The sequence below is a fragment of the Triticum urartu genome, chromosome 4 (assembly GCF_003073215.2).
Source record: "Triticum urartu cultivar G1812 chromosome 4, Tu2.1, whole genome shotgun sequence".
NCBI classification, from domain to species: domain Eukaryota; kingdom Viridiplantae; phylum Streptophyta; class Magnoliopsida; order Poales; family Poaceae; genus Triticum; species Triticum urartu.
The window spans coordinates 49,747,813-49,762,647 of NC_053025.1; the positions used below are offsets into that span (position 1 = coordinate 49,747,813).

Below are 14,835 nucleotides of genomic sequence, written 5' to 3' on the forward strand. Positions count from 1 at the left end.
CGGATATTGATCTTATTCTCGGAATGGATTGGCTTTCTAAGCACAAGGCGCATCTTGATTGTGCAGCCAGGCAGATTCAATTGACTCATTCGTCTGAGGATGTAATTGTCTTTGCCGCTCGTGATGATACCATCCGTCTGTTTTCTCTCAATGAGAAGGGTGAACTCGATGCCATCTCGCAAATTCCAGTCATTTGCGAATATCAATACGTCTTTCCAGAAGAGCTTCCAGGAATGCCTCCGCACCGGCTAGTTGAATTCGTCATCGATCTTGAGCCTGGCACGGAACCTGTGTGCAAACGTCCTTACAAGCTCGGACCTGAAGAGTTGAAGGAGCTAAAGAAGCAACTCGATATTCAAGAGAGAATGGGTCTCATCCAACCTAGTTCTTCTCCGTGGGGTTGTGGTGTTCTTTTTGTGAAGAAGAAGGATGGAACGGACCGACTTTGTGTTGAATATCGTCCATTGAACAAGAAGACTATCAAGAACAAATACCCACTTCCCAACATCAATGAGCTGTTCGAACAACTCAAAGGTGCCCAAGTATTCTCCAAGCTTGATCTCCGTATGGGTTATCACCAGATTCGAATTCGTGAGCAAGATATTCCCAAGACGGCCTTCAGGACAAGCTATGGTTCATATGAATACACTGTCATGTCTTTTGGCCTCGTCAACGCTCCTCCGACTTTCTCTCACATGATGAACTTCATCTTCAACGCCTACACCAATGACTTCGTTTTGGTCTATCTCGACGACATTCTAGTCTTTTCGAAGAACAAGGAAGATCATGCCAAGCACTTGCGTTTGGTGCTCGATAAGCTCAGGGAACATCAGTTCTACGCCAAGTTCTCCAAGTGCGAATTTTGGCTCGATGAGGTTCTTTATCTTGGTAATATCATCTCTGCCAAGGGCATTGCGCTGAATCCTGAGAAGGTGTCTACAATTGTGAATTGGGAACCTCCTCAGAACGTGAAGCAACTCCGTAGCTTCCTCGGCCTAGCAAGCTATTGTAGAAGGTTCATGGAGAACTTTTCTAAGATCGCGAAGCCTCTCTCTAATCTTCTCCAGAAGCACATCAAGTACGTTTGGTCTCCGTAGTGTGACATCGCTTTCAACACTTTGAAAGAGAAATTGGTCACCGCTCCAGTTCTGACTCCGCCTGATGAATCCAAATCGTATGAGGTCTTTTGTGATGCATCTCTCCAAGGTCTTGGCGCAATGTTGATGCAAGAGAAGAAAGTTGTTTCTTATACCTCTCGCCAGTTGAAGCCCAATGAAAAGAACTACCCCACTCATGACCTCGAGTTGGCGGTAGTTGTGCATGCTCTTTTGACTTGGAGACATCTCTTGTTGGGAAGAAAAGTGGACATCTTCACTGACCACAAGAGTCTCAAGTACATCTTCACTCAGCCTAATCTCAACCTCAGGCAGACTCGATGGGTCGAAATGATTCAAGAGTATAATCCGAGTATCGAGTATACTCCAGGCAAGGCTAATGTGATTGCTGACGCTTTGAGCAGGAAGGCTTACTGCAACAGCCTGATTCTCAAGCCTTATCAACCCGAGCTTTGTGAAGCTTTCCGCAAATTTAATCTACAAGTTTTTCCTCAAGGTTCCCTCGCCAACCTTCAAGTCTCTCCTACCTTGGAAGATCAGATTCACCAAGCTCAGCTTCTTGATGCTATGGTGAAGAAGGTGAAGATTGGGATTGCCAAGAGTCAACCCAAGTACAAGTGCTACCGCCTTGATGACAAGGATACTCTCTTCTTCGAGGATCGTATTGTCGTGCCCAAAGGTGACCTTCGTAAAGTGATCATTAACGAGGCTCACAATTCTCTCCTCTCCATCCACCCTGGGAGTACGAAGATGTATCAGGACCTCAAGCAGGCTTATTGGTGGACTCGAATGAAGCGCGAGATTGCTCAATTCGTGAATGAATGTGATGTCTGCAGAAGAGTGAAGGAAGAACACCAAAGGCCAGCTGGTCTCCTCCAACCTCTTGCCATTCCAGAATGGAAGTTTGACCACATTGAAATGGACTTCGTGACTGGGTTTCCAAAGTCCAAACGTGGCAATGATGCTATATTCATTGTCATCGACAAACTCACTAAAGTGGCTCACTTTCTGCCTATCAAAGAGTCTATCACGGCAGCTCAATTGGCGGAACTCTATACCTCTAGGATTGTCTCTCTGCACGGTATTCCAAAAGTGATCTCTTCAGACCGTGGCAGCATCTTTACCTCAAAGTTTTGGGATTCTTTTCAGAAGGCCATGGGCACCAACATCCGCTTCAGCACAGCTTTCCACCCTCAGACTAGTGGTCAAGTTGAGCGTGTCAACCAGATTCTTGAAGATATGCTCAGGGCTTGTGTGATCTCCTTCGGCATGAAGTGGGAGGATTGTCTTCCTTATGCTGAATTCTCCTACAACAACAGTTTTCAAGCAAGTTTGGGCAAGGCCCCATTTGAAATTCTTTATGGTAGGAAGTGCCGTACCCCTCTCAACTGGTCTGAAACCGGTGAGCGCCAGCTTTTGGGTAATGACTTAATCACAGAGGCAGAGGAAATGTGCAAAGTCATTCGGGTTAACCTCAAAGCAGCCCAATCCCGCCAGAAGAGCTACTATGATAGTAAGCACCGTGATTTGGCTTTCGAGATCGGAGATCGTGTTTACCTCCGTGTCTCTCCTATGAAAGGTACTCGTTGCTTCGGTATCAAAGGGAAGCTTGCCCCTAGATACGTGGGACCTTTCAAGATCGTCAGCAAGAGAGGCGATCTCACCTATCAACTCGAGCTTCCTTCAAACTTTGCAAATGTGCATGACGTGTTCCATGTCTCTCAGCCCCGAAAGTGCTTCAAGACTCCTGATCGCACCGTCAACTTCGAGGACATTGAGCTCCAAGAAGATCTCTCCTATCGTGAGCACCCCGTTGCTATTCTTGAAGAGACTGAACGCAAGACTCGCAACAAGTCAATCAAATTCCTCAAAGTCAAGTGGTCACACCATTCCGACCGTGAAGCTACTTGGGAACGCGAGGATCACCTCCATTCTGAGTACCCGGCGTTCTTTCAGTCCTAGATCTCGGGACGAGATCCTTTCGTAGTGGTGGAGTGTTGTAACACCCCGGATATGATTTACCCAATATGTACTCCAACTCTTGCCGTTTCCGGCGTTAAGTTATTTTATTTTCTCGGGTTCGGGTCTTTGTCTCCGTGTGTTGTTGTTGTTGTCATGCATCTCATATCATGTCGTCATGTGCATTGCATTTGCATACATGTTCATCTCATGCATTCGAGCATTTTCCCCATTGTCCGTTTTGCATTTCGGTGCTTCGTTCTCCTCCGGTGGTCATTTCTTCCTTTCTTTCGTGTGTGGAGATTAAACATTTCCGGATTGGACCGAGACTTGCCAAGCGGCCTTGGTTTACTACCGGTAGACCGCCTGTCATGTTTCGTACCATTTGGACTTCGTTTGATACTCCAACGGTTAACCGAGGGACCGAAAAGGCCTCGTGTGTGTTGCAGCCCAACACCCCTCCATTTTGGCCCAAAATCCACCAAAACCCTCTCCATCATCTAGAGCGTCCGATCACGATCGCGTGGCCGAAAACCGCACCTCATTTGGACACTCCTAGCTCCCTCTATGCCTATAAATAGGTCCTCCTCCGAAAATCCGAATCTCTCCCCCGTCCAAACCCTAAAATTCCCAGATTCGCCGCACCGGACGTGTCCGGCCTGCGCCGGACAACGTCCGCCGCCTCCGCCGCCAACCGGGGCACGCCACGTGGTGAGCGGCGCCCCACATCGCCGCCTCAGCGCCGCCGGCCCGGGAAGCCCATCTCTGGCCCCCGCGGCCCACTCGCCCAGCCGCCGCCCAGTGCCTTCCCTCCTCCGCGCCTGCTCGGCCAAGCCGCCGCACCACCGCCGCCGGCGAGCGCCGCCACCAGGGCGCGCCGTCCTCGGCGCTCCTCCCCGCCGTCCAACGCGCCGGCGAGCTGCCGCCGTCCGCCCCGCACCGGCATGCGCCTCCTCCCCGCCGGCGTCTCACCGGCGACCTCGGGTCCGGCCGCCCACGGTCTTCTTCTTCCTCTCCGGTCGTCTCCGGCGAACAGCTCCGGCGGAGCTCGTAAATCACGCCCGGATCCCGATCTGGATCTAGATCTCGGTTGATTTTCTCCCTAACCCTAATTTATTTTCCCTAGTTCATCGTGTCGTAACTCCGCATCCGTAGCTCCGTTTAGGGCATATAGCATATCAAAATGTTCGACTCACAGAGTACATCATTTCATCTCATTGCATCATTTTCATTTGAGTTCATCTTGATGCCCGAAATTCTGTTGGAAGTATGCTAGTTGAGATAATTGTCAGATCTGCTGCTCCATTTAGATATTTGTCATTTTTGCCATGATTATTGTGTGCATGATATGCCCCTGAGCTCTACATGAGTTTTGTTATATGTTTTTCCATCTATCCAGAGGTGCAACCCATGTATTTGTGTGATGTGTGTGGTGACTAGCACAAGGTTGCAAAGTGGTGCACATGTTAATACTGATTTCAGGGACTTAGCAATTCCACTAAGTCCTTGGTCTGTTTATCTCATTATGCCATATGTTCATGTTGTTTCCTAGTGATCCGTGCCTCTTTTGAGGATGATCAGTAAGGATGTTTTGTTAATCTTGTAGTGCCCTATCCATCCATGTCTTTGTTTGCAATTATGGAGCAGCCTAGCTTGAGTCAATCGAGCTCTACTTTTGTTATTTCGTGAATCTGGGCAGATTGTCTACTTGTTAGCAATTTTGCCGAGGATGTTGTAGTTGATCCGTGCATGCTATGTTATTGTTCTTGCCATGTCTAGCTTGTATTTTGTGTATTATTGATGGGTGTATGTTTAGCTTGTCATGACTTGCTCTGTAGTGAGTGCATCGGGCTCGTAAACATGCCTACTTGATATCTGTTTTCAGCATGCTCCAGTTTTCACTAAGTCTGAGAACTGATTATGTTTTTGCCATGTTCACATGCTTGCAAATGTATTTTATGATCCCTTTTGGCTCAAGGTCACTAAGGGACTTTTGTTAAGCTCTTTGAGTAGCTCCATGCCATACTTTACTTTTCCAAGTTCAGGTCCTGTAGCGTATAGTTTTGATGCTCCAAAGAGTGCTATCTGATCTGAAATTCCAAACAAGTGTTAACTTCACTAAGTCTGAAATCTGTTTACCAAATGCATTTTTTCCATGCTTGTTTGAACCTGTTAATGGATGAATTGCCCGTAGCTCAGTGCTAATTTTTTGTTAAGCATCATGAATGGATTCCTTCCATGTATTTCTTTTTCATCGGATTTTCCGCGGTTCTTTTCTGATCGCGATTTCTGATCCGATTTTCGTTTTAGTATAACTTTTCGCTCGTTTATCGGAATCAGGCGATTCAAGCGCCTGGAGTTTCGTCTCGAAACCCTCTTTCCGAATAATCAACTTAAACAAGTTTTTGCTACTATAAAATTTGCCCTAGATCCAGATTACTATAACGAAGTTGTTTTCTTTCGCCGTTTGATTTTTTTGCTTTGTTCGATTTGATTCTTTTTGCAAACCAGGGTTCTTAAGTTGAACTTTCTGGTTAGATCTTCTATTTGAGTTTTACCTGTGCATTAGATGAGTACTTATTGTATGCTTGTTGTTTGTCTGCGATAGAATACCCAAAGTGCGCCGCCTATTACTTCGAATCTCTAGGTTACTCGGATCATCAGCAAGGCAAGTAACACTTTGATCATACATTTTTCTACAACCCAGTTTTATTGCATTAGATCAACCTTCACACACTGCATGATTAGGATCTAATTAAATTGTGGGATGGGTAGTAGATGAGGTAGTACCTATTACATGTTTATTATCAAACCTTTGGGAGTTACTTCTATGTTTGCTTATTATGCCATGCTATGCTAGTAGACGTGGATTGGGTGAGTGAAATCCATGACAGATGTGAGATTGTTAATTAAGGGTTTATCTAAGGTGGCAACCTAACACACATCTGGGTGGATTGAGGCACCTGGGGTTTCCAGGACTTGCCTGTTTTCTTTTGGACCGCCACCCAGGCTCAAAGGGATCATGAGATTATTCATACTAGAAACTTCCGTGTGCAACCACAAGCCATTATGGGCTCTGGCATAGTTGACTAAGTTGTGCGAACTCTTACAGGGTAGACTAGCAGATGTAAGGGAAAGTAGGTGTACCGGTCTATCCGTCGTAAGGTGCTAGCGCTTCTGAAAGACTGTGTCTCGGTCATCCGTTTCTCAAACACCATGTAGTGCGAGAAATCAAACGGAGGCGATCGAGTCTTGTGGGGGAAAGTGCGCAAACCTCTGCAGAGTGTAACAAACTAATCATGATTAGCCGTGTCCCCGGTTATGGACATCTTGAGTATCTGGTACCTGGATTATCATGTGAATCTCGACATGTTACCCTAAATTAATATTGTTGGGTTTTAATGATGTTACTTAATTGGGATTGAGAATGCTGTCAACCATTCTCAATGTTTAACAACCACCATGATAGTAATTAATTTTATTCCTTTGAAGTAGGGAAAAATTGGCTTTACGCAAAAACTGTAACCATAGAGCTTTCCATCAGCCAAATATGCATATAGTATAGTTGTTGCATTTCCATTACTCTCTATGTGTTACCTTGCCAGCATATTCCATGTGCTGACCCGTTTCGGGCTGCAACGTTAATGTTGCAGACTTTTCAGACGACGATTGAGGAGTTTTAGGTCGTGGTTCTATACTCAGTGATGCCGTTGGAGTTGATGGACTCACTTATCTTCCAAGCCTTCCGCTGTTATCGTTGTTAGTTGTCCTTAAGCCATATTTATTGTAATAAGTTCTCTTTTGAGACACTCGATGTAATAAGTGTGTGATTGCTACTCTGCTATAAATCCTTCAAGTACTGTGTGGTGTCAGCATTACTGATCCAGGGATGACACCGGAGCACAGAGATCAGACTGGTTGAGGTCTGGTCGCTACACTGGACCTAAGCCCGAGACTGAGTGCTTCTACTGCAAACAGACTAGTCACTGGAATCGGAACTGCCGCAAGTATTTGGCGGATAAGAAGGATGGCAAGGTGAACAAAGGTATATGTGATATACATGTTATTGATGTGTACCTTACTAATTCTCGCAGTAGTACCTGGTTATTTGATACTGGTTCTGTTGCTAATATTTGCAACTCGAAATAGGGACTACGGATTAAGCGAAGATTGGCAAAGGACGAGGTGACGATGCGCGTGGGAAATGGTTCCAAAGTCGATGTGATCGCAGTCGGCACGCTACCTCTACATCTACCTTCAGGATTAGTATTAGACCTGAATAATTGTTATTTGGTGCCAGCGTTAAGCATGAACATTATATCTGGATCTTGTTTGATGCGAGACAGTTATTCATTTAAATCAGAGAATAATGGTTGTTCTATTTATATGAGTAATATCTTTTATGGTCATGCACCCTTAAAGAGTGGTCTATTCTTTTTGAATCTCGATAGTGGAGATACACATATTCATAGTATTGAAGCTAAAAGATGCAGAGTTGATAATGATACTGCAACTTATTTGTGGCACTGTCGTTTAGGTCATATTGGTATAAAACGCATGAAAAAACTCCATTCTGATGGACTTTTGGAATCACTTGATTATGAATCACTTGGTACTTGCAAACTGTGCCTCATGGGCAAGATGACTAAAACTCCGTTCTCCAGAACTATGTAGCGAGCAACAGATTTATTGGAAATCATACATACTGATGTATGTGGTCCGATGAATATTGAGGCTCGCGGCGGGTATCGTTATTTTCTCACCTTCACAGATGATTTGAGCAGATATGGGTATATCTACTTGATGAAACATAAGTCTGAAACATTTGAAAAGTTCAAAAAAATTTCAGAGTGAAGTGGAAAATCATCGTAACAAGAAAATAAAATTTCTATGATCTGATCGTGGAGGAGAATATTTGAGTTACGAGTTTGGTCTTCATTTGAAACAATGCGGAATAGTTTCACAACTCACGCCACCTGGAACACCACAGTGAAATGGTGTGTCCGAACGTCGTAATCGTACTTTACTAGATATGGTGCGATCAATGATGTCTCTTACTGATTTACCGCTATCGTTTTGGGGTTATGCTTTAGAGACAGCTGCATTCACGTTAAATAGGGCACCATCTAAATCCATTGAGATGACTCCTTACGAACTGTGGTTTGGCAAGAAACCAAAGTTGTCGTTTCTTAAAGTTTGGGGCTGCGATGCTTGTGTGAAAAAGCTTCAACCTGATAAGCTCGAACCCAAATCGGAGAAATATGTCTTCATAGGATACCCAAAGGAGACTGTTGGGTACACCTTCTATCACAGATCCGAAGGCAAGACTTTTGTTGCTAAATTTGGATCCTTTCTAGAGAAGGAGTTTCTCTCGAAAGAAGTGAGTGGGAGGAAAGTAGAACTTGATGAGGTAATTGTACCCGCTCCCTTATTGGAAAGTAGTTCATCAAAAAAACCGGTTTCTTTGACACCTACACCAATTAGTGAGGAAGCTAATGATGATGATCATGAAACTTCAGATCAAGTTACTACCGAACCTTGTAGGTCAACCAGAGTAAGATCCGCACCAGAGTGGTACGGTAATCCTGTTCTGGAGGTCATGTTACTAGACCATGACGAACCTACGAACTAGGAGGAAGCGATCATGAGCCCAGATTTCGCAAAATGGCTTGAGGCCATGAAATCTGAGATGGGATCCATGTATGAGAACAAAGTGTGGACTTTGGTTGACTTGCCCGATGATCGGCAAGCCATCAAGAATAAATGGATCTTCAAGAAGAAGACAGACGCTGATGGTAATGTTACTGTCTACAAAGCTCGACTTGTTGCGAAAGGTTTTCGACAAGTTCAAGGAGTTGACTATGATGAGACCTTCTCACCCGTAACGATGCTTAAGTCCGTCCGAATCATGTTAGCTATTACCGCATTTTATGATTATGAAATTTGGCAAATGGATGTAAAGACTGCATTCCTGAATGGATTTCTGGAAGAAGAATTGAATATGATGCAACCTGAAGGTTTTATCGATCCAAAGGGTGCTAACAAAGTGTGCAAGCTCCAGCGATCCATTTATGGACTGGTGCAAGCCTCTCGGAGTTGGAATAAACATTTTGATAGTGTGATCAAAGCATATGGTTTTATACAGACTTTTGGAGAAGCCTGTATTTACAAGAAAGTGAGTGGGAGCTCTATAGCATTTCTAATATTATATGTGGATGACATATTGTTGATTGGAAATGATATAGAATTTATGGATAGCATAAAAGGATACTTGAATAAGAGTTTTTCAATGAAAGACCTCGGTGAAGCTGCTTACATATTGGGCATCAAGATCTATAGAGATAGACCAAGACGCCTAATTGGACTTTCACAAAGCACATACCTTGAATTTTTTTTGAAGAAGTTCAAAATAGATCAGGCAAAGAAAGGATTCTTACCTGTGTTACAAGGTGTGAAGTTGAGTAAGACTCAATGCCTGACCACTACAGAAGATAGAGAGAAATGAAAGATGTTCCCTATGCTTCTGCCATAGGCTCTATCATGTATGCAATGCTGTGTACCAAACCTGATGTGTGCCTTGCTATTAGTTTAGCAGGGAGGTACCAAAGTAATCCAGGAGTGGATCACTGGACAGCGGTCAAGAACATCCTGAAATACCTGAAAAGGACTAAGGATATGTTTCTCGTTTATGGAGGTGACAAAGAGCTCATCGTAAATGGTTACGTTGATGCAAGCTTTGACACTGATCTGGACGATTCTAAATCGCAAACCTATACGTGTTTATATTGAACGATGGAGCCGTCAGTTGGAGCAGTTTTAAACAAAGCATCGTGGCGGGATCTACATGTGAAGCGGAGTACATTGCTGCTTCGGAAGCAGCAAATGAAGGAGTCTGGATGAAGGAGTTCATATCCGATTTAGGTGTCATACCTAGTGCATCGGGTCCAATGAAAATCTTTTGTGACAATACTGGTGCAATTGCCTTGGCAAAGGAATCCAGATTTCACAAGAGAACCAAGCACGTCAAGAGACACTTCAATTCCATCCGCGATCAAGTCCAGATGGGAGACATAGAGATTTGCAAGATACATACGGATCTGAATGTTGCAGACTCGTTGACTAAACTTCTCTCACAAGCAAAACATGATCACACCTTAGAACTCTTTGGGTGTTAATCACATAGAGATGTGAACTAGATTATTGACTCTAGTAAACCCTTTGGGTGTTGGTCACATGACGATGTGAACTATGGGTGTTAATCACATGGTGATGTGAACTATTGGCGTTAAATCACATGGCGATGTGAACTAGATTATTGACTCTAGTGCAAGTGGGAGACTGAAGGAAATATGCCCTAGAGGCAATAATAAAGTTATTATTTATTTCCTTATTTCATGATAAATGTTTATTGTTCATGCTAGAATTGTATTAACCGGAAACATAATACATGTGTGAATACATAGACAAACATAGTGTCACTAGTATGCCTCTACTTGGCTAGCTCGTTAATCAAAGATGGTTAAGTTTCCTAACCATAGACATGAGTTGTCATTTGATTAACGGGATCACATCATTAGGAGAATGATGTGACTGACTTGACCGATTCCGTTAGCTTAGCACTTGATCGTTTAGTATGTTGCTATTGCTTTCTTCATGACTTATACATGTTCCTATGACTATGAGATTATGCAACTCCTGTTTACCGGAGGAACACTTTGTGTGCTACCAAACATCACAACGTAATTGGGTGATTATAAAGGTGCTCTACAGGTGTCTCCGAAGGTACTTGTTGAGTTGGCGTATTTCGAGATTAGGATTTGTCACTCCGGTCGTCGGAGAGGTATCTCTGGGCCCACTCGGTAATACACATCACTATAAGCCGTGCAAGCATTGTAACTAATGAGCTAGTTGCGGGATGATGTATTATGGAATGATTAAAGAGACTTGCCGGTAACGAGATTGAACTAGGTATTGAGATACCGACGATCAAATCTCGGGCAAGTAACATGCCGATGATAAAGGGAACAACGTATGTTGTTATGCGTTTTGACCGATAAAGATCTTCGTAAAATATGTGGGAGCCAATATGAGCATCTAGGTTCCGCTATTGGTTATTGACCAGAGACGTGTCTCGGTCATGTCTACATAGTTCTCGAACCCGTAGGGTCCGCACCCTTAAAGTTCGGTGATGATCGTTGTCGGTGTCAAAACCGGCGGATCTCGGGTAGGGGGTCCCGAATTGTGCGTCTAGGCCGGATGGTAACAGGAGGCAAGGGACACGAAGTTTTACCCAGGTTCGGGCCCTCTCGATGGAGGTAAAACCCTACGTCCTGCTTGATTAATATTGATGATATGGGTAGTACAAGAGTAGATCTACCACGAGATCGGAGAGGCTAAACCCTAGAAGCTAGCCTATGGTATGATTGTTGTTGTGTATGTTGTCCTATGGACTAAAACCCTCTGGTTTATATAGACACCGAAGAGGGTTAGGGTTACACAAAGTCGGTTACAATGGTAGGAGATCCGCATATCCGTATCGCCAAGCTTGCCTTCCACGCCAAGTAAAGTCCCTTCCGGACACGGGACGAAGTCTTCAATCTTGTATCTTCATAGTCCAGGAGTCCGGCTGAAGGTATAGTCCGGACACCCCCTAATCCAGGACTCCCTCAATCGTATTATGTGTTTTTTGTGTTTTGATGTACCGAAAGTAGTTCGGAGTCCCGGATATGATCAGGGACAAGACGAGGAGTCTCGAAATGGTCGAGACATAAAGATCGATATATTGGACGACTATATTTGGATACCTGAATGGTTCCGGGTGAGATCGGGAATATACCGAAACCCCCCGGGAGGTATATGGGCCTTATTGGGCTTTAGTGGAAAGGAGGGGAAAGGATCAAGGGAGGTAGCGCCCCCCTCCCCCCAAGCCCAATCCGAATTGGGAGGGGGGCGAACCCCCCCCCCCTTTACTTCCTCCCTCCTTCCTCTTCCTTCCCTCTCCTAATCCAAGTTGGAAAGGGGGAATCCTACTCCCGGTGGGAGTAGGACTCCCAATGGCACGCCCTAGAGAGGGACGGCCCTCCCCTCCTCCACTCCTTTATATACGGGGGCAGGGGGCACCTCTAGACACACAAGTTGATCATTGATCCCTTAGCCGTGTGCGGTGCCCCCCTCCACCATAACCCCCCTCGATTATATCATAGCGGTGCTTAGGCGAAGCCATGCGTCGGTAGCATCCTCATCACCGTCACCACGCCGTCGTGCTGACGAAACTCTCCCGTGAAGCTTTGCTGGATCAGAGCTCGCGGGACGTCATCGAGTTGAACGTGTGCAGAACTCGGAGTTGCCGTGCGTTCGATACTTGGATCGGTCGGATTGTGAAGACGTTCGACTACATCAACCGCGTTCTCATAAAGCTTCCGCTTACGGTCTACGAGGGTACGTGGACGATACTCTTCCCTCTCGTTGCTATGCATCACCATGATCTTGCGCGTGTGTAGGATTTTTTTTTTGAAATTACTACGTTCCCCAACACTCCGACGATAACAGGTTCGAGCGTGTCGGCGCCAGGTTTGCAGCTCTGTTGATTCTGGTTCCAGAAATTCTAGTGGCAGGTTCCAGCACTTCCGACAGCCGTTTGCAGCTCTGCCGCGGCCGGTTGTAGCTCCGGCGATGGCCGGTTCCAACATGGTTGGTGCCCCCGGTTGTAGCTCTTCCGACGGCTAGTTCCAGCATTTCTGATGCATGGTTGCAGCTCCATCGGTGGTCGGTTCCGGCCAAAAAATGTCGGCCCCATCGCAGGGTCGAGCGTGTCGTCTCCAGCGCCGGCGTCCGACCCTCGGCGACATCCCTCATCGTCTTCAAAACGAAAGAGAAAGAAGAGTTCCTTTGCGTGGAAAAAGAAGTGCCTACGGGTGTTCAGAGCAAAGGGATAAGGGACACACGTGTCACGTTTCTGGTGGTTGCTTCATCACATGGGCCAACGTGCGCGAGGCTGCCTGCTGAAGACTTGGCCGGTGCTCCGGTTTTAAATGTTTTCCTAAAATATTCAAGTCAAAATTCGAAATCCATAAAGAGAAACGGAAAGACAAATCCGGCATGGTATTGGTTAGTGTCTGAGTTTTTATTTTTGTCCTTTCTGTATTTCAAATGCTGGATTTATCGTTTTTGTAACTCTTTCTGTATTTTGAATTTTGATCTGAATTTTTTATATAGGTTGTAGACATGTCTTGTGAACATCCACACAAAAATATCGGATCTTTTTGACACACCTAGGTTTGATTTTTATTTTTATTTTCAAAGACGGAGCATGTTAGTGTTGCATCACCTGATACTTCCCCACGCTGCGAGTTCTTATGGCCCACTTCCCTGCCCAAAAAAATATAAAGAGTTCGTATGACCCACGCTGCTTAGCTTCTCTGAATTACAGCCGATCCGTGTCCGACCACCGCAATATCCTTCCTCGTCCGACTACGACAACGACTCTACTTCCTCTCCTTTCCTTATAATGCGAACACACCACCCGCCTAGCTAACACGAACGCAGAGCTACAAGCTTCTCCTGTTGATCAGAGGCATCGATCAGCATGAACCCGGCCGCCGGTATGTTCCCAGTGTTTCCGCCGCCGCCGCCGCCACCTTTCCACCATACGTTCCCGATGCAGCCCCCGCCGTACTTCTACCATGCACCCATGTCGCCGGTATGGGCATCGTGGCCAGTCCCTGTGCGCTCCGTGTGGGCATCCAACTTCAAGCATGAATCGGCCAACCTCTGCCACGTCGCCAGGAGAGCCCAGTACGTCGCCGTCGACGTGCACTACCCGGGCGTCGTCCACCACCCCGGCAAGGACCACAACGCCCTCACCGTGGAGGAGCGCTACGCCCTCGTGAAGGCCAATGTCGACGACCTGAAGCCGCTGCAGGTCGGCATCGCGCTCTACGACAGCCACGGCGGGTACATCGCCGCCTGGGAGTTCAACCTCCGCGACTTCCGCCCCCATGCCGACCCGCGCGACGAGAACTCCCTCGCGTACCTCGCCGGCCGCGGCCTCGACGTCGGCGCGCTCCGCGACCACGGCGTCAGCGCCGACATGCTAAGCAAGAAGCTGTTTGAATCCGGCCTGGTCGGCGCTCGGCGTGGGCGATCGCGGAGTTGGATCACCTACGCCGGGGCCTACCACGTCGCGTACCTGCTCAAGGTCGTCACCGGCGGGGCCGCCCTGCCGCGAGACGTGGCCGGGTTCAACGGCGCCGTGCGGCGTTACCTCGGCGACCAGGTCTATGATGTCGTCAGGATGGCGGCCGACTGCCCGGCCATGCCGATCGGGCTGGAGCACATCGCCGATTACCTCGGCTTCCATCCGCCGCTGGGGAGCCCTCGCCTCGCAGCTGCTGCCAGCGTGCACGCGCTGCAGGTCTTCATGCGGCTGAAGTACGTAGAGCTCGGCGGCGACGTGCGAAAATACCGGGGTCTTCTTAAAGGCCTGCACTAGCTAGGTCGATCTCACACCAGCAATGCTGAGCTCAGAATTCAAAGCTCGTGCAAGGAAGACTGATGCTGATTTGCGTCCATGGTAACTCTGATCAAGCCCTTGAAGTCCGAAGTCTGAAGAATTCCGTTTCGAAAAAAGTCAACAAAAAAAAATAGTACTCCTTCCCATCGAAGAGAGTACCAAACCAGCGGCACTTACATGGATCGAAGAGAGTACTCTTAGTACTAGTTTTTTTTAAAAAGTTCAAGCATAGAGTACGAAAATTTCCGT

The 14,835-nt window shown here is 46.5% G+C and overlaps 1 protein-coding gene across 1 annotated transcript; it reads left to right on the forward strand.

Annotated features, from left to right (window-relative positions):
- The first annotated feature begins 13,444 nt into the window (after window positions 1-13,444).
- LOC125553506 (probable CCR4-associated factor 1 homolog 11) lies at window positions 13,445-14,831 on the forward strand. Its single transcript, XM_048717278.1, has one exon. It carries the CDS (start codon window positions 13,660-13,662, stop codon window positions 14,563-14,565), a length of 906 nt encoding a protein of 301 aa, XP_048573235.1. The 5' UTR covers window positions 13,445-13,659; the 3' UTR covers window positions 14,566-14,831.
- Window positions 14,832-14,835: the final 4 nt, after the last annotated feature.

Bases quoted from the DNA above. Each gene is read 5' to 3' on its own strand.
- LOC125553506 (XM_048717278.1), top strand. From the start codon at position 13,660: ATGAACCCGGCCGCCGGTATGTTCCCAGTGTTTCCGCCGCCGCCGCCG.